At 42.0% G+C, this 22,356-nt stretch overlaps 1 protein-coding gene across 1 annotated transcript; it reads right to left on the reverse strand.

Moving 5' to 3' along the window:
• Nucleotides 1-9,973: 9,973 nt before the first annotated feature.
• Nucleotides 9,974-11,170, reverse strand: LOC121870898. The gene is made up of 2 exons (XM_042372870.1): nucleotides 10,925-11,170; nucleotides 9,974-10,768 (listed from the first exon to the last, which is right to left on the reverse strand). The coding sequence occupies exons 1-2, from the start codon at nucleotides 11,168-11,170 to the stop codon at nucleotides 9,974-9,976; spliced, it is 1,041 nt and encodes a 346-aa protein (XP_042228804.1).
• Nucleotides 11,171-22,356: the final 11,186 nt, after the last annotated feature.

Consider the following 22,356-nt stretch of genomic DNA (forward strand, 5'->3'; position numbering starts at 1 on the left):
ACGACCGTGATTATAACAACAACGACCATGATTAAAACTACCACAACTATGATTATGACAACCATGACTTTGATTATAACAACCACGACCATGATTATAACCACCACGGCTATGATTATAACAACCGCGACTATGATTATAACAACCATGAGCATGATTCTAACACCCACAACCATGATTATAACAACCATGACTATGATTATAACAACCACGGCTATGATTATAACAAGCACGACCATGAATATAAACAAGCACGACCATGATTATAACACCCATGACCATGAGTATAACAACTACGACCTTGATCATAACCACGACCATGATTATAAAAACCACGACTATGATTGTAACAATTACGACCATGATTATAACAACCACGATCATGATTAAAACAACCACAACTATGATTATGACAACCATGACTAAGATTATAACAACTACGACCATGATCATAACCACGACCAAGATTAGAACACCCACGACTATGATTGTAACACCCACGAACATGATTAAAACAACCACGACTCGGATTATAACAACCACGACCATGATTCAAACACCCACAACCATGATTATAACAACCACATCTATGACTATAACACCCACTAACATGATTATAACAACCACGTCTATGATTATAACAACCCCGACCATGATTATAACAACCACGACCATGATTATAATAACCATTACCATGATTAAAACAACCACGACGATGATTATAACAACTACGACCATGATTATAGCAACCACTACCATGATTATAACAACCACGACCACGATTATAACAACCACAACTATGATTATAACACCCACGAACATGATTATAACAACCACGACTATGATTATAACAACCACAACTATGATTATACCAACCACGACCATGATTATAACAACCACGACCCTAATTCAAACACCCACAACCATGATTATAACAACCACATCTATGACTATAACAACCACGTCTATGATTATAAGAACCCCGACCATGATTATAACAACCACGACCATGATTATAATAACCACTACCATGATTAAAACAACCACGACGATGATTATAACAACCACTGCAATGATTATAACAACCACGACAATGATTATAACTACCACGACCATGATTATAACAACCACGACTATGATTATAACAACCAGGACCATGATTATAACAACCACGCCTATGATTATAACAACCACAACTATGATTATACCAACCACGACCATGATTATAACAACCACGACCATGAATATAACAACCTCATTTATGATTATAACCACCACGACTATGATTATAACACCCATAACCATGATTATAACAACTACGACCATGATCATAACCACGACCATGATTATAACAACCACGACTATGATTATAACAATACGACCATGATTATAACAACCAAGACCATGATTATAACAACCACGACTATGATTATAAGACCCACGACTATTATTATAACAACCACGACCATGATTATAACACCCACGACCATAATTATAACAACCACAACTATGATTATAACACCCACGAAAATGAATATAACAAGCACGACCTTGAATATAACAACCACGACCATGATTTTAACAACCACGATCAAGATTATAACAACAACGAATATGATAATAGCAACCACGACCATGATTATAACAACCACGACCATGATTATAACAACCACGACCATTATTATATCAACCACGACTATGATTATAACAACCACGACTATGATTATAACATGCACGACCATGAATAAAACAAGCACGACCATGAATATAACAACCACGACCATGAATATAACAACCACGACCATGATTCAAACAACCACTACTATGATTATAACAACCACGACCATGATTATAACAACCAAGAGCATGAATATAATTACCACGAACATGATTATAATAACCACGACTATGATTATAACAACCACGACTATGCTTATAACAACCACGACTATGATTATAACAACCACAACTATGATTATAACAACCACGACCATGATTATAACAACCACGACCAAGATTATAACAACTACAACCATGATCATAACCACGACCATGATTATAACAACCACGACTATGATTATAACAATACGACCATGATTATAACAACTAAGAACTTGATCACAACCACGACCATGATTAAAACAACCACGACAATGATTTTAACCATCAAGACCATGATTATAACAGCCACGACCATGATTATAACACCTACGACCATGATTATAACAACCACAACTATCATTATAACACCGACGAATATGAGTATAACAAGAACGATCATGAACATAACAACCACGACTATGATTATAACAACCACGACTATGATTATATCCTCCACGACCATGATTATAACAACCACGACCATGATTATAACAACCACGACCATGATTATAATAACCACGAATATGATTATAACAACCACGACCATGATTGTAACAACCACGAATATGATTATAACAACCACGACCATGATTATATAACAACCACGACTATGATCATAACCACGACTATGATTATAACAACAACGACCATGATTATAACAACCACGACCATGAATATAACAGCCACGACTATGATTATAACAACCACAAGTATGATTATAACAACCACGACCATGTTTATAACAACTACGACCATGATTATAACAACCACAATTATGATTATAACAACCACGACTATTATTATAACTCCCATAACCATGATTATAACAACTACATCCATGATCATAACCATGACTATGATTATAACAACCATGACTATGATTATAACAATACGACCATGATTATAATAACTAAGACCTTGATCACAACCACGACCATGATTATAACAACCACGACTATGATTGTAACAATCACGTCCATGATTATAACAACCACGACCAAGTATATAACAACGACGACCATGATTATAACACCCACGAACATGAATATAACAAGCACGACTATGATTATAACAACCACGACAAAGATTATAACAACCACGACCATGATTATAACAACCACGACCATGATTATAACAAACCATGACCATGATTATAACAACAACGAATATGATTATAACAACCACGACCATGATTATAACAACCACGACCATGATTATAACAACCACGGCCATTATTATATCAACCACGACTATGATTATAACAAGCACGACCATGAATATAACAAGCACAACCATGATTATAACACCCACGACCATGAGTATAACAACCACTACTATGATTATAACAACCACGAACATGATTATAACAACCACTACTCTGATTATAACAACCACGACCATGATTATAACAACCAGGAACATGATTATAACTACCACGAACATGATTATAATAACCATGACTATGATTATAACAACCACGACCATGATTATAACAACCACGACTATGATTATAACAACCACAACTATGATTATAACAACCACGATCATGATTATAACAACCACGACCATGATTATAACAACTATGACCATGATCATATCCACGACCATGATTATAACAACCACGACTATGATTATAACAATACGACCATGATTATAACAACTAAGACCTTGATCACAACCAAGACCATGATTAAAACAACCACGACTATGATTGTAACAATCAAGACCATGATTATAACAGCCACGACCATGATTATAACAACCACGACTATGATTATAACAACCACGACTATTATTATAACAACCACGACCATGATTATAACACCCACGACCATAATTATAACAACCATAACTATGATTATAACACCCACGAATATGAATAAAACAAGTACGATCATGAATATAACAACCACGACTATGATCATAACAACCACGACTATTTTTATAACCTCCATGACCATGATTATAACAACCACGACAATGATAATAACAACCACGACCATGATTATAACAACCACGAATATGATTCTAACAACCACGACCATGATTGTAACCACAATAAATATGATTATAACAACCACGACCATGATTATATAACAACCACGACTATGATCATAACCACGACTATGATTATAACAACAACGACCATGATTATAACAACCACGGCCATGATTATAACAACCACGACTATGATTATAACAACCAAGACCATGATTATAACAACCACGACCATGATTATAACAACCACAATTATGATTATAACAACCACGACTCTTATTATAACACCCATAACCATGACTATAACAACTACGACCATGATCATACCCATGACCATGATTATAACAACCACGACTATGATTATAACAATACGACCATGATTACAACAACTAAGACCTTGATCACAACCACGACCATGATTATAACAACCACGCCTATGATTGTATCAATCACGTCAATGATTATAACAATCACGACCATGTTTTTAACAACCACTAATATGATTATAACAACCACGACTATTATTATAACAACCACGACCATGATTATAACACCCACGACCATGATTATAACAACCACAACCATGATTATAACAACCACGACCAGGATTATAACAACCACGACCATGATTATAACAACCATTACGATGATATTAACACTCACGACCATGATTATAACAACTACGACCATGATCATAACCACGACCACGATTATAACAACCACAACTATGATTGTAACACCCAAGACCATGATTATAACAACCATGACTATTATTATAACAACCACGACTATGATTATAACAACCAAGACCATGATTATAACAACCACGACCATGATTATAACAACCACAATTATGATTATAACAACCACGACTTTTATTATAACACCCATAACCATGACTATAACAACTACGACCATGATCATACCCATGACCATGATTATAACAACCACGACTATGATTATAACAATACGACCATGATTACAACAACTAAGACCTTGATCACAACCACGACCATGATTATAACAACCACGCCTATGATTGTAACTATCACGTCAATGATTATAACAACCACGACCATGTTTTTAACAACCACTAATATGATTATAACAACCACGACTATTATTATAACAACCACGACCATGATTATAACACCCACGACCATGATTATAACAACCACAACCATGATTATAACAACCACGACCATGATTATAACAACCACGACCATGATTATAACAACCATTACGATGATATTAACACTCACGACCATGATTATAACAACTATGACCATGATCATAACCACGACCACGATTATAACAACCACAACTATGATTGTAACACCCACGACCATGATTATAACAACCATAACCATGATTATAACAACCCCGACCATTACTCTAACACCCACAACCATGATTATAACAACCACATCTATTATTATAACAACCACAACCATGATTATAACAACCACGACCATGATTATAAAAACTACGACCATGATCATAACCACGACCATGATTATAACACCCACGACCATGATTATAACAACCATGACAACGATTACAACAATCACGACCATGATTATAACAACCACGGCCATGAATATAACAACCACGACCATGATTATAACAACCACGACTATGATTATAACAACCACGATAATGATTATAACAACCATGACACGACTATGATTATAACAACCACGACCATAAATATAATAACCACGCCCATGATTATAACAACGACGACTATAATTATAACAACCATGACCGAGATTATGACAACCACGAATATGATTATGATAACCAAGACTGTGATTATAAGAAGCACGACCATGAATATAACAAGCCGACCATGATTATAACACCCACGACCATGAGTATAACATCTACGACCTTGATCATAACCACGACCATGATTATAAAAACCACAATTATGATTGTAACAATTACGACCATGATTATAACAACCGCGACCATGATTAAAACAACCACGACTTTGATTATGACAACCATGACTATGATTATAACAACCACGACCATGATTATAACACCCCACAAACATGATTATAAGAACCACAACTATGACTAAAACTCCCACGAACATGATTATAACAACCACGACTTTGATTATAACAACCACGACCATGATTAAAACAACCACGACCATGATTATAACAACTACAACCATGATATTAACCACGACCAAGATTATAACAACCACGACTATGATTATAACAATACGAACATGATTATAACAACTAAGACCTTGATCACAACCACGACCATGGTTAAAACAACCACGACCATGATTATAACATCCACGACTATGATTATAACAACCACGACTATTATTATAACAACCACGACCATGATTATATCACCCACGACCATGATTATAATAACCACAACTATGATTATAACACCCACGAATATGAATATAACAAGCACGAGCAGCCGAGCATGAATATAACAACCACTACCATGATTATAACAACCACAATAATGATTTTAACACCCACGAACATGATTATAACAAACACGACTATGATTATAACAACCACGACCATGATTAAAACAACCACGACCATGATTATAACAACCACGACTATGATTATAAAAACCACGACCATAATTATAACAACCATGACTATGATTATAACGACCACGACCATGATTAAAACAACCACGACCATGATTAAAACAACCACGACCATGATTATAACATCCACGACTATGATTATAACAACCACGACTATTATTATAACAACCTCGACCATGATTATAACACCCACTACCATGATTATAATAACCACAACTATGATTATAACACCCACGAATATGAATATAACAACCACTACCATGATTATAACAACCACAACAATGATTATAACACCCACGAACATGATTATAACAACCACAACTATGATTATAACAACCACGACCATGATTATAAAAAGCACGACCATGATTATAACAACCACGACTATGATTATAATAACCACGACCATGATTATAAAAAAAATGAAAAATACGACACGGTCGTAACAATATATATATATATATATATATATATATATATATATATATATATATATATATATATATATATATATATATATATATATATATATATATATATATATATATATTCTTCTTCTAAACCAGTATGCCACAGTAATTGGGAGAACATAATTCCTCTACCTTTACCAATGTGTATATGGTGTTTATATATATATATATATATATATATATATATATATATATATATATATATATATATATATATATATATATATATATATATGCAAGTAAATCACTCTAGGTGCGCGTGATCTAGGTATATGCTGATAACCACAAGGAAAGAAGAACACGTTCCCAAGCGCTTTCGTGTAATTCACATCTGTACTCGCCCTGAAGATGTGAATTACACGAAAGCGCTTGGGAACTTCGTGTTTTCTTCTTCCCTGTGGTTATCAGCATATATATATATATATATATATATATATATATATATATATATATATATATATATATATATATATATATATATATATATATATATATATATATATATATATATATATATATAACTGCCAGTCAGGCGGTTAAGGATATTTAGACTCTTAACTTAGTACTTGAACATTATAATTCGGACAAACCTCTTGAATGCAATTCATTTAGTATTTCAAATAAGTCATACATAGGCACTCCTACATAAATGTTTAATCCAATATATATTTACATAACAATCATGGCTATGTAATTAGTCTAATCTTAACACAAAAACAGTGAGTACTCAATTTGCCATATTTCTATATTGTCACACTGATCAATGGACACAATCTACCTGTGTACACAATAAGTACTAGTTAAACTTTACTTGTTGAAAGTCTAGAGAGAAGCCAGGGTAGGTGTTGACTCTAAGATATGGGTAGCTATACTGAAATGCCCACCCCATAACCTGGCCCCCTGGCTGGTCAGCTATGGCTGAGTCAGGTGATTATAATTATACATAAACAAACTCCCTTCACACCCTCCAACCTCCTTCTGGGCCTCTCATCTTCAACCATCTCAACACTCTACATACTGTATACGGGCAGGCACACCCAATAAACATGATATGTCTTACAGCCTAACATAATATTTGTTTATGTGTTTGTTGCTTGCGGTAACACCCATTCCGTTGAGCGTTCACGTTCAAAACCATGTCAGGTCTTTGATACTTAATGCTTTGTCACGTTCTTGTGACCATCCTGCCCTCAGGCTGATGGTACTTATCAGCTCCTTAGGACATCTCGGTCCTTTGTGCCCTCAGGCTGATGGTATTCAACTTTAATTTTGTCACGTTCTTGTGACCATGCTGCCCTCAGGCTGAAGGTATTCAACTTTAATTTTTGTCACGTTCTTGTGACCATGCTACCCTCAGGCTGATGGTATTCAACTTTAATTTTGTCACGTTCTTGTGACTATGCTGCCCTCAGGCTGGTGGTATTCAACTTTAGTTTTGTCACGTTCTTGTAACCATGCTGCCCTCAGGCTGATGGTATTCAACTTTAATTTTGTCACGTTCTTGTGACCTGCTGCCCACAGGCTGGTGGTACTTATCAGCTCCTTAGGATATCTCGGTCTTTTGACGTTCGTACATCACCATCTTTATGTGTGGATACCCAATTCATTCTCCTGGCCGACTCCGTCAACCCTTTCCATTGCTCCCTCCAACAAGAATAATTTTGTCACAGGTCGCAACATTGTGGACGTCGTCGTCTTAACCACTGCCTGTCGGACAAGTCCATCCTCGCCAGCCTTGATTTCCATCACTCGACCAAGGTGCCATTTGTTGCGTGGACTATTTGCTTCTGCTATAATGATTAGGTCAGCAGGGCGAAAGTTGCGCCGTGGTCTGAAATGCACTTGTCGAGTTCTGAGTTGAGGGAGGTACTCCGTCAGCCAGCGCTTCCAAAATTGATCTGCAAGGTACTAGACATGCTTCCACCTTCTGTGGTATGATTCGCCTATTGACCTTCCACTTAAGGGAAGATTACCTTTTTGACTTAAATGCAAAAGATCAGTAGGCGTGAGAGCCTTTGGTTCATTTGGAGTGTTTGGAACCGGGGTGATTGGCCTCTCGTTAACTATGGCTTCCACTTCACAGAACAGTGTTTGCAGACGTTCATCGTCTAAAACTTGTGAGCCCACAATCGCCTGCAGAACCTTCTTTACTGTGCGAATCTGCCTTTCCCATACTCCCCCCATGTATGGGGCAGCTGGTGGATTGAAGACCCAGTCAATATCTGCTTTCAGTAAGGCACCTCTGAGTCTGTCATCTTGCTCCCAACTTTTCACTGCCAGTTTGAGCTCTTTGGCTGCCCGTACCATGTTTGTCCCATTATCCGACCTAATACGCTCTGGTGTACCTCTGCGTCGTGAGAACCTTGTTATTGCGTTGAGGAAGGCATCTGCGTCTAATGAGGCCAAGACTTCTAGATGAACAGCCCTAATAGTTAGACATGTAAACAGACATCTCCAGCGCTTAATCTGTTTCCTCCCTACCTTGATAATGAATGGACCAAAACAGTCCGTTCCAGTGTAAGCAAATGGAGCCTTTCCAGGAATGACACGATCTATTGGTAAGTCAGCTTGCCTTTGATGCCGACTTCTCCAATTGCACCGTCGGCACACTACACAGCGTCGTATGATTCTATCAAGCAAGCGTCTGCCCTGGGGAATCCAATACCTTTGCCTCACACACGCCATCGTGTGTTCTCGTCCGGCATGTCCGGCTCTCTCTCCATGCATCTCCCGCACTATGATTTCGGTGATGTGGTGGTCTCTAGGCAGCAAGATTGGTTCCTCACCACTTCGCCCAAGAAGGGTTCCTTTAATTCTTCCCTTTGATCTGAGCAACGTTCGCTCGTCCAAGTAAGGTTCCAGTTTATATAGCTTATTGTCCTTCGGCAGCTCACTCTTTATGACAGTTTGGATTTCTTTCTCATAAGCCTCTTTCTGCACCAGTCATATAATTGTCTGCTCAGCCGACTGTAGTTCCTCAGTGCTTAGCCTCTTCAGTTTGAGGCGCAGGTCTGCGGTCCTTGTACTAGATCCAAGCCACCAAGCGGTACCATGATGAGTATCTGAGCCACAGTTTGGCGAGGGACCACTTTGACTGCTCGCTCACTGCCAGAGCAACTACAGATCTCTGGTGTACTTCTCGTTTCACCTCCAGTAAGTCGTTCAGAACTGCTGGCAGTTCCTTTCCCTTTGGCCACCGTTCTTCAACACTGAGTAGAAAGTCAGGACCTCGTATCCACCGAGATCCTGCAACCAGGTCCAGGACAGGTAATCCCCTAGTTGCATCATCTGCTGGGTTCAGCGATGTGCCGTCATGTCTCCACTGGTCAGTTCTTGACAGCTCTTGTATGACTGCTATCCTGTTGGCTACAAACGTTTGAAATCGTCTGCTCGAATTGGAGATGTACTGCAAGACTAGCATGCTATCCATCCAAAAATAAGATTCGTGTATGGTCATGGTCATTTCTCGGCGAATCGTTCGATCAGCGTTCACTGCCAGGACAGCTGCACAAAGTTCCAGCCTTGGTATTGTTAGTTGCTTGAGTGGGGCCAGCTTGGCCCATCCGTACACAAAAGAGCACTGGATACTTCCGCCAGAGTCTACCAGTCTCAGATAGGTCACTGCACCGTAAGCAGCCTGCGATGCATTGCAGAAGGTGTGCAACTGTGCTGAGATGATTTCTTTAGCACATGCTGCTTTTAGGCATCTGGGTACCCTTAATTTCACTGGGTGGGCCAGTTCTCCTAGCCAGGTGCTCCAGGTCGTGTGATTAACAGCCGACAAAGGTTCGTCCCACCCTAATCGACGCCTGCATTCACACTGAAATAATATTTTAGCCTTGATGATGAATGGGGCCACGAACCCCAGTGGGTCATAAATAGAACTGACCAGGCTTAGTACTCCTGTCCTGGTCGCTGGCCTTGAGTTTGGTTGCACCTTGATGGCGAGCTGATCACCTTCTAGGAGTCACCTAACCCCCAGGGCTCGCTCCATTGGCAATTTGTCTTGCCTCAGATCAATTTCCTTCAGTGCATTTTGCCTCTCCTCCGGTGGGGTGGTAGCCAACACTCCTTTGTGATTACTGGCCCACTTAGTTAACCGAAATCCTCCACACGCCAACAGTCTTCGAAGCTGACACGCTAACATTGATGCTTCATTTGATGAGTCCAGCGACATGAGCAGGTCGTCAACGTAGAAGTTGACATCTGCTTGCACCACCATGTCGGGAATCTCGGATCTGTGGTCTTGGAATGTGTGCCGGAGAGCGTAAGTTGCACATGAAGGGCTCTACACCCCACCAAAGATGGGCACCTTCATCCTGTAAGTTACTGGCTCTCTACTCAGGTCCCCATTCTCCCACCAGAGGAATCTTAACGCATCTCGATGTTCTGGCGCTACATGGATTTGATGGTACATAGCCTCCACATCTGCAATGATGGCTGTAGTTCCTTGGCGAAACCTAAACAGGACTCCAAGTAATTTGTTGTTGAAGTCTGGACCTTGTAGTCCCTGGTCGCTCAGCGATGTCCTTTTGTGTTTGGCTGCACAGTCAAAAACTATGCGTACTTTGTTTGGCTTATTTGGGTTCAACACCGGGTGATGAGGCAGATGCCAGACCAGTCCAGTATCTGACTCCAACTGGCACTTAGGCACTGATTCAGCATATCCTTCAGCAAGCAGTTTATTTATTTCCTCTACGTATCCTTGTCGCAGCTGTGCGTCCTTGGATAGTCTCCTTCGAAGCCCATCTAGTCGACTCTCCTCCACGGCCTTGTTGTTTGGGAGTTCCGTGTTCTCATTACGGAACGGTATGGGAAATTGGTAATGACCATTAGTTTCGATGCCTGTCTCTGACCATAGCCTCAACACTCTTTTGTCCTCAAGTGAATGAGCTGCTGGCTGCAAGGCTCCTGTGTCCCCACTTTCCAGCTCCCAAAAAAGCTTAACTTGTCTTTCCAGACGGGTTTCAGGACTCACGACAGTTTCGGTCATCAGGCATCCTGACATGCAAACTCCTTGTGCGTCTTGGTGCCCCACCGATCCATTTACTGTCCAACCCAGTCGCGTTTTTATGGCGAATAGCATTCCATCCCTTCCTGCTCTGACCTCCAAAGGTACCAGGGCCTGTGGCACATCTTGTCCTATCAGAATTTCTATGCGGTTGCTCTGCAATTCTGGTAATTCCACACCTCGCAGATGGGTCCACCTTGAGATATCACTTGTGTTCGCTACGGAGTTGTGCAGCGTTGTGGGGAAATTTTGTATAATGAGTACTTTCGGTATAAGTATGGTTCTGCCTCGTTTCATGCCTGCGCCAACCACTTCTAGATCTACCTCCGTTGACTCGAGTATCATCTCTTGGGCAAGTGTACCCATGGTTTCCAGGGTAGGTGTCCCTTTCACCCTTAGTTTCTGTGCCAGATCTTTGGTGCAATACGACCTGTCGCTGCCTGAGTCCAAGAGAGCTAAAGTTCTGATGTGATTTCGTTGTTGTGAGTCCTTTTCCCGAATCTTCACACTCACTATAGGCAGTAAATCTTGGCATTTTTCGTCGATAGTCAGATGTCGCTTTCGCAGCTATATCGGTTTTCATGGCCGTCTTTTGTCCCTGTAGCATAGACATGGCCTATTTTTCCGGCCATGTACGAACTGTCGTTGGCTTTCTGGGCCATGCCACCATCAGAGGTGCCTGCCATTGACTCCTGTTTCACGAGACCTTGAAAATTTCGCTTTACGCCACCCTTGCGTGTGTTTGACATACTTGCAGTAAGTGCCTCCCTTCGTTCTTGATGCAACAGTCTAGAATGCTTCTCTTTGCACCCATCAGTGCCACACCTGAAGCGTGACCAACACTCAGCAACAAGGTGGCCCACTCTCAGACACAAGAAACAGCAACGTAATCTTTTTACCCTCTCTAACCTCTCCCTCACTGACATGCTCCGGAATTTGTCGCACCCTGCTAATCCATGTGCTCTGGAACACACTGGGCACGAGCCTTTTCCAGAGCTTGTTTCTCCTCCATTGCCTTTCACTTCACTGATAATCACTAGGCCCACGGCACGTTTGCTTGACGATGATCCTTCTGGTCTTTTCTTACTTCCTTCTTGACTGTCCTCGCTTGATAGCAGAGCCATGTCATCCATCGTCACCGCTTTCTCCTCTAAATATAGCGCTAACCACTTCACCAGCCCCGTTCTGTGTCCTGTCGACTTCTGATAATTTCGTACATCATCCACACAGCGTTCCCTCAATTTGGAGGGAAGCTTAATCTCCAGCGTTCTGAAGGTCTGCCTTGTTTCAAGTTCAGACATCAAGTTCAGATTCTCCAGATGGCTTACTGCACTCCATAGCTGAGATGCCAGTTTCCGCAGCCCTTCATCGTCGAACGCCCCCACTGAGCAAGCGTCTATGAGCCTTTTTACCAGCTGGTCCGCATATGCATACTTATCTCCAAACCTTGCCTCCAGGATCTTGATTGCCTTGTTGTAGGCTCTGTCTGGCTCCAGATAGTCGCATCCCATGATTGCTTGATGTAACTCCTCTCCTTCACAAGCATCCATGAGCAGTTGGTACTTGTACTTCTCTGGCACGGCCGCATTTGTCATGTATCGACGAAAGACATGCACAAAGGTCCAAAACTCCGCCCGCCCTTGTCCTTTAAACTTGGGAGGGGTGGCTTGCGGCATGCGCACCGTAGCCACTAGCTCTCTTATTTCTTCACCCTTCTCTGATTCTCCCTGTGGATGCATAATTGTGACTTGAGGCGCTTTGTTTGCAAGCATTGGCGGTAAAGACGATGCCATTTTCTCGACATTGACCGATGCCTGTTGCTGGGTTTCTTCCCGTACTATTGGCTTCTCATAATTGCTGGAGTTCTCTGTCGAAGGCTGTGAGCTGTCACTTCTTCGTTTTAGTGCTGATGTTTCTTGACCCGCCACCGTTCCAGTGTGCATCGTTTTCATCCACCCTGCCTTAAGCTCTCGCAGGGCTCGGTTTACTTCATCCGACGCTACCTCAGCTCTGGCCACTGCTTGTTGATAATACCATTCCCTACTGTGACCTTCCCGTGGATCTCCTGGTATTGCAAGCTCATTTCCTGTTTCACCACTCTCTGATTATACCTCGGCGGGCGGATCCATTGTCATTAGGTCAAAATGTTTGCTTCTATCTAGGTCCGACTCTCCTTCCATGTCATCAATATACCCAATCTCCGGCATCTTGCTTATTCAGGTAAATTGAATTGCGTTCGTTTCAACCACTCTTGAATCAGGGCACGTTCGTGTGCCTCGTCATACACTCGCAACTGATATCATTACAGACTTTACATTGATATTTGGGATATTTACAAAGCAATATCACTTCAGTCAATTATGACTACTAATTGTGTTCTGCACTTACGTCAGACAACAATAATGACATGTGTTTTCATTCTCATATGCGCTACACTGGGAGTGATGAAGATCACCCAGACAAGACTATTTTCTGGACTAACAAGGTTTAACTATTATCGATGCGAGAAGTATACCGGACGTTGCACTGCACTTCTCGCCACTGGATACACACACATCCACACCCACACGCACACACTCGTCCCTCGAGTGACGCGTGTTGGTGAGCCAAGCTACACTAAGAGTGGCTGAGCTCACTCTGACAACATTATTTTCTTCAATAACAAAAGGTTCAAGTATTATCGCCACTATAAATCTACGGGCGTTGCACTGTAATCCGTGGCACTGGGAACACGCGCGCGCGCACGCACATACTCACGCGCATCCCTCCAGTGGGTTGAGTTGAGTTGACCTTGGTTACTGCTGCCCGCGCGTTGGTTCTAGGTAGCACTGCTACACAGTAGACATTCACGTTTGACTGTAACCGCCAGTCAGGCGGTTAAGGAAATTTAGACTCTTCACGTAGTACTCGAACATTATAATTCTGTCAAACCTGTTGAATACAATTCATTTAGTATTTCAAATAAGTCATACATAGGCACTCCTACATAAATGTTTAATTCAATATATATTTACACAAGAATCATGGCTATGTAATTAGTCTAATCTTAACACAAAAACAATGAGTACTCAATTCGCCATATTTCTATATTGTCACACTGATCAATGGACACAGTCTACCTGTGTACACAATAAGTACTAGTTAAACTTACGTGTTGAAAGTCTAGAGAGAAGCCAGGGTAGGTGTTGACTCTAAGATATGGGTAGCTATACTGAAATGCCCACCCTATAGCCTGGCCCCCTGGCTGGTCAGCTATGGCTGAGTCAGGTGTTTATAATTATACGTAAACAAACTCCCTTCACACCCTCCAACCTCCTTCTGGGCCTCTCATCTTCAACCATCTGAACACTCTACATACTGCATAAGGGCAAGCACACCCAATAAACATGACATGACTTACAGCCTAACATAATATTTGTTTATGTGTTTGCTGCTTGCGGTAACAATATATATATATATATATATCTTATATATATATATATATATATATATATATATATATATATATATATATATATATATATATATATATATATATATATATATATATATATATATATATATATATATATATATATATATATATATCATGTAGATCCACATTGAAAACGTGGATAAGATAAATCTTGATAAAATCACACGGGAATAGGGAAACAACGGAGCGCCTTAGCTTTCGTCTTTATTCAAGACATCTTCTTCGAAGCCAGTATGCCACAGTAATTGGGAGAACATAATTCCCCTACCATTACCAATTGTGTTTATGGTGTTATGACTGTTAGTTGTAACAATCACTTGAGAAGCTATAGAGTCTCACTGTGTATAAAGTATTTTACTGTTTAAATGCCTATTACAGGGAAGAGTCGTCTGTAAAGAAAATGCGATCCTTCCAGGTGATATCTGAGGTGGAGTGGGGTAGAGTAGGGCGGAGCTTCGTCCTTGGACGAGTGCGCGCCTCCTGCTGGTTCCCTTGGCAACGAAAGACGACGCCAAGCAACCTAGACGATGGGCGAGTCCACTACAGGATAGGGGAGTACCTCCACTGTTGAACAGATATTGATGATGGATGGATTTTTCTGTCTTCTTGCTGCTATGCCGCTGCCGTGACTGCCGTGTGCCAAACCTTTGCAGTCTCTTATATATGGAAAACTGGCTGATGACACCGGAACTTATGTAATCGACGCTCGCGACACCACACAACCGTCCAGCTACTTATGAAATGTCAACTGTTTGTACAGACTATGAAACCATCTGCAACACTGTACTGAAGAATGCTGACTTCTGGGTTTCTTCACCGGTAGTAACAGGATGTTTACCAAACTGGCTGTATGATATATTAATAATTCTGCACCTTTTGTATGTGACAGAGATAAGGAGCACTCACTAAGTATCGTCTCGATAAGGGATAAAGTTTTAAACACTCTGATTATGTAACGGTAAGTAACGGTATGTAACGCGTCACTCTTGTTTTGTTTTTCTGTTTTCACAAAACACAGACGTCTAGGTATGTCTACTAGTTCAATGCATTTGCAACCACCTGGCTACCACCTTATATGAATCCGTCCGTTAATCCCCCAATTTAACTGGGTTATTCACATAAATTAAATATTGGGGTTTTAGTAATGAGACCCAATGAAGGTCCTTTGTTTTTTTATAAAAGGATTATGTCTATAATTCCTGAGTGTAGATCAACTGTAAGTTCCACTATATATGAGTGAACGAGAAAGAGGACGGCGTTTATGTAAATATAAACGTATATCACGTCCGTTCAATATTAGTTGATGTGAGTGACTGATGAGTAGTGACCCATCGATGGAGAACGGTATGGGTACGTCGTTCCCCTTCGAGGGAAGACGGAGCCATCCACTGTGGCTCTCAAATAACGTCTTCCTCTAGTCAAGGATATCAAACTACTGCTCGCTTCAGGTGGCCAGAGAGCCGGCTACTTATGCCTTTACTCAGCATAGTATGACGCAGCTTCCTGTGGGGCACACCTTATCACGTGCATTGAACATGTCACCTCATAGCCAGTGGAAATTTACAGGGTGGTGATGTATTGACCCATTTAAATAATATGTTCTGTTGATGAGACAGGGGCCGTTACAACACGGGCATTGGGAGGGCAAATCTTCTACTGGCCAACCGTACCTTAGAGCAATGGATTATCTGTAAATTCTTGTTTATTGAGACTGAAACCATTTGCCCTTATCGCTAACGTAGTTAACCAGTTCGAGGTGCCCACCTCCTGCTCTATAGCTACTTTTTTTTTCAAACTTTCTGGTACCTGCAGCAACAGTTGCTGCAGCTTATCATTTTGGCAGTGCTGTCGTTCTGTCGTAATGGACCTACGAATCTTGTTTACTTCACTGGTATCCACCTCCCCTATTGCGTTCTGGGCTATTATGTGGTCCGTGAGGGCTGCCGTGAGCTTAAGTGACTTTTGATGTTCGGTGGCAGCAATCTCCTCTGGATTGGTTAGTCCCATACCTCCCAGTCTTGATGGAATTGCAAGAAGTGATCTTTCTGCTGGGGATAAGTTGGGGTGTTTCACTAATTTGGGAATTAAATTGACACTGATAGCTTCTTCCAGAGGGTGGATTAGGGGTCCGATATCAGGGATAGTAAGCATCAGGTAGTTCCAACGATGCTTGACTCCATGGGTGAATGCAGCAAAAGCCGCATGTGCTCTGTGTTAGCAATCTCAGACAGAGCTTGGATTTCACTAACCCACTCATTCACCTTTCCCGCTACGTACTCGGTCTTGAAGTCCGTAGTGCCATTACTGCGTCTAGATGTCTTTGGCCATCCTTTGTTATTTTGACCTCACTTCCGCCAAACACCTCCATTGCCCGTTCATAATGTTCTGGCTTCACGATGAGGAAGGACTTGCTGGCGTTTCGGTGGCACCATATTTGTGGACCTCGCTATGTTACCAAGTCCCACCACTTTTTGATGCCCTCCACTTTTCCTGCTCCTGTAAGGTCATCAGCATACGCCACTTGTTTGACCCCAGTTGTTTCAAATTTTAATTCTTGTTGGAGCACTGATAGGCCTATTGCATACATAGCCATTGCTACAGGATCTCCTTGTGTTGTTCCCTCGGTTGACTGTAAGATGGTATCACCTCTTAGAGCCTTGTTGTTTACTATATAGAGGTCTGATGGATTCCTATACGAGTTTTCATCATACATTGCAAAGCTTGGACACTTGATCTTGATGTTGTGCAGTGCAGCCTTACGGTTAAGTATGTTGAATGAGTTTGAAGCATCCACCAGGAGAACGGCCTCACAATCACGTTGCTCAAATATCAATCTCATGGCTTGAATGGCGGCCTCCCCGCCAGCCTGGTGGCCAGCACACACTTGTAGGTTCCCTGCTGCTGCCCTGACGTCATCCTTTACCACTTCCATTATGCATTTTCCGATGATCCGCCTCAGCACTTCCCCCATCCCTATCGGCCTACATCCTGGATTCTTTTCCAGAGGAATGAGACGGCAGGCCGTCAGGGCCTGAAGGTGATGGCACCAAGAGGTTGCCAGTTTTCTTGCAAGGACGGCAATGGCAGTGAAGAGATGGCTTGATACAGGGCAAAACTTGTTTATGCTGAGGATGACTCTCCAACCGTTTGCATGCAGACCTGAAGGGCCGTCTCCTCCTCGAGTCTTCAGTGCCTTTTTCCACACCATCTATCCTGTTATTTTCTCGAACAGGACAGCGTTTGGTGGGATATAGGCACCCTCTAACCTGACGCCTTCTTCATCACTTGCAGGGGGATGTTTCTCTTTCAGTCGATTTAATGTCTCTCTGTTTATTGGCATAATCCCACCGGAGGATTCCTCTGTGAGAGATCTTACCGCCAGAGACACTTTTCCCACACGCATTTTGTTTCCAAATTTTCTTGCCATGTCATCGGTGTTTTGCTTTCCGTCACCCGTAATTTTTAGTCTCTCCTGCAGTGTTCTTGCTTCACATAGGAGATCAGCAAGGGCCCCAATCTGCCACATTGCCAATCTTCTCTTCATTGCTGCCACATTTTCTTTGTGCTTAGTCTTTGTGTCAGTCTTCTGACAAAATAGATGTGGTATTATTGCTAGTATTTGAAGAGCTAAGGGGGCGAGGAGGCGGTCCTGAGTGTAATCAGTTATGAGGCGAGTCATCTCCCGAATCATTTCTTTGGTGGCCGCACACTTGGGTGGTTGAAATAGGTTAGCGGGCGACCACCTGACAATTTCTGAGTAGGTTTCATTGACCCATATGCCTGCATTTTCCATAGACATGCCATTCCACTGTGGTGGCTATCTCTCATTCTCTCCGTGAACATCTGCTACTAAAGGAGCAGCATTTATTAGTACTTCATTTTCGGGTTGGGTAGACACACTGCTGTGAATTAGGATATCAATGGGCGATTGAGTCCCGGCGATATCTACTGTGACCTCCTGTGTCGGCTTCCTGCGACGTGGGTTCCGACAATTGACTCCCTTTCTACAGTCCACACATGGTCTGTTGTTTCTCGCACATTCACAATTTGTGCAGTTTTGGTTCTGGCTAGCACAGACACAGCAATGTCTGTTACCCGGCATAGTGATCAGTAGTATTACTACTGTTACTACTTTGATGTCACTCAGAATCGACAATGACGATCATCCAGCTATGAAAGAATGATATGAATTATTAAGGTTGGCACCTTCGTTGGTGAGCTCTGAGGTGACACGTTAGGCCAATCCGGAACTAGCAGGGCCGTCCACAGATACACAGGGGTGGCGACAGGGTCTTTCCGACATTGGCGCATTTTTGCCTCAGTAAGCCGTCGGGTTACTACAAAATATTGACACCTTCTCATGTGGCGCGTCTCCAAGCGTTACTGTGTGGAGTAATTATCTACCAAGTAAGGGTGTCAATTTGGCACTTTTTTCGGGTTTGTATTAACACTATCCTTATACCTTTTCCGCTGTCCGCCAGTGCTACGTTTACCATTCGTTAGATGACTGTAAAGTAGCTGCTTTGGCAGGCTACTGTCGTCTATATGAGTAACATAGCTAGTCTAACTCGGTTGTTAATGGATTATGGTAGCCTTGATGCTCCTACAGTTGGTGTCAGCGAGGATACTGGCATTTGTTCTCTTGTCTTCCCATCGAACTCGGAGGATGGAACTTAGACTACGTTGGAGAAAGTTTTCAAGGAGCCTTGAGGTGTCTCTTGCTCGATACACTTGCAACTTTGCAGATAATTTCAGCTCCCTACAGTTGAAGACACGGGTACGGAGTCTGCCAAAGGCCAGAGATGCATATCTGATCCGATATTGAATCACGTTATCAACGTCCGCGGTGGTGGACAGGTGGGAGCCAAGGTACAGAAAGTTAGTAACATTAGAGAGAGTAGTACCGTTAAGCTAGATGAATGGTGGAGGTGTGGTTGAACTAGGGGTACACTGAAAGAGAATCTGAGTCTTACGTGCATTCACTTCAAAGCCGAAGTGTGCACACGCTACTGCGTAGGTGTTCAGGATCTCCTGTAGGTCGCGTTCGCTGTGAGCAATGAAGGTGAGGTCGTCTGCATACTTAAGTTCAGTGATGGAAGCGGCCGACACCTTTGTTCCTGCCTGGAGTCGTCTTATGTTGAAAAATCCTTTCATCCGGTACTGGATGTCCACCCCGCCAAAATTGGCACTGGCACGAGAAAGGAAGACAGCTAAGAAAATGGAAAAGAGATTTGGTGCCAGTACACATCCTTGTTTTACCTCCATTTGGATGGAGAAGAACTCAGACTGGGTGGCAGGACACTGCCGTTCATGTCATTGTCGAGTTGCCTCATCGTGGCAATGAATTTTGGTGGACAGCGAAAACGATTGAGAGTCCGAGAGAGGGCTTCCCTGTTGACCGAGTCAAAGACGTTAATAAGGTCAATGAAGGTCATGTACCCATGTACAAAATACAATGCTTTTCTCTGCACTTTTCTTGCATATGGCGGGCAGCAAAGATCTTATCATTGGTGCCTTGTGATAGTCTAAAGCCACTTTGAGATTCTGGGAGAAAGTTTTCCACCTTAGGAAGAAGTCTGTTTAGGAGGACTCGAGCAATAACCTTGCCAGCTATGGACAGCAATGAGATCCTGCGGTAGTTGACCACGGTATGATCGACCTCCCTTGTTCTTATAAATATTGACGATCGAGGCGTCTTTAAGATCTTGGGGATTTCCTCCTCCCATATACAGTATACTCATGAGAGAGAATTTATTCACTACGTTATTCAACTATGACTCAGTAGTTGTTCATTTTACACTTGCGGAGTCTGTTACTTCATGAGAAGTCAGGCGGGGTCGGGCCACTAAGCATAACAGCCTGCAGGCCGGTTCCTCTTCTCACGGTCACAGAGGTAGATTCTTACCACTCACTAAGGGGGGAACACCTCGCTTAAGTTTTCCTATAAAATTGTACTCAAAACACTTTCCTCGGAGAGAATTCACAATAAATTCTCTCCCAAACTAAGTACCTGTTTATATAGACGCTTTAGAAATATTCAAAGCCCAGAACAAGTGTTTAAATCACCCCTGCCACTTAAGAGTTCCAGAACTATTATATATATATGTGTGTGTGACATATATAAAACTGACTAAGACACTGGTAGCAAACGGTGAGACGGTCACGATAACCAGTCAGACACTCAGAAACAAACAAAACAAGCGATTCTAGTGACTTAAGTGGCACTTTAAGTGAATCATCAAAAAACAAGCATTTACAAGAAAAATAAGTGGATAGTGGTTAGAAACACTTGCAGAACATATACTCAGAAAAACAAGGGTAAAGGACATTTAAAAAAAATGCAAACACAGCAATTTAATACTCAGCTCTACAACAGACCGAAAGTTACCACGACTCGAGCCGAGCCGAGTCGAGCCGAGTGTTGGGCGGAAAATTCACGCCAGCTAACTGGCCACTTAGGCCATAGAGCCAGCCACTCGGGCACCTAACCAGCCAACTATACAACACCGGAGTTTAAGAAGGTTGTGAAAGTGGTTCCAGACAAGCGAACTATCTCTTGCTTAAACAATCAAGCCTCGTCGGTGTGCAAAAGAGGTCAGCCCCCAGGCTAATCGCAGCAAGGCAGAGGACAACCCCCCAGGCTCATCGCAGCAAGACAAAGGACAGCCCCCAGGCTGATCGCAGCAAGACAGAGGACAGCCCTTAGGTAAATCACTGCAAAAAGGTTAGCCCCCAGGCTGATCGCCGCAAGAAGTCAGCCCCCCAGGTGGATCACTGCAAGAAGGTCAGCCCCCAGGCAGATCGCCGCAAGAGGTCAGGCTCCTCCTCCCATGTGGATCGCCGTAAGACGTGAGGTCATCCCTCCCTGAGCAAGACGTCATCGACTAATGAAGTCATTGCCAGCGCGAAACTATATGGACTC

The sequence above is a fragment of the Homarus americanus genome, unplaced genomic scaffold, assembly GCF_018991925.1.
Source record: "Homarus americanus isolate GMGI-L3 unplaced genomic scaffold, GMGI_Hamer_2.0 scaffold52512, whole genome shotgun sequence".
Classification (NCBI taxonomy): Eukaryota; Metazoa; Arthropoda; class Malacostraca; order Decapoda; family Nephropidae; genus Homarus; species Homarus americanus.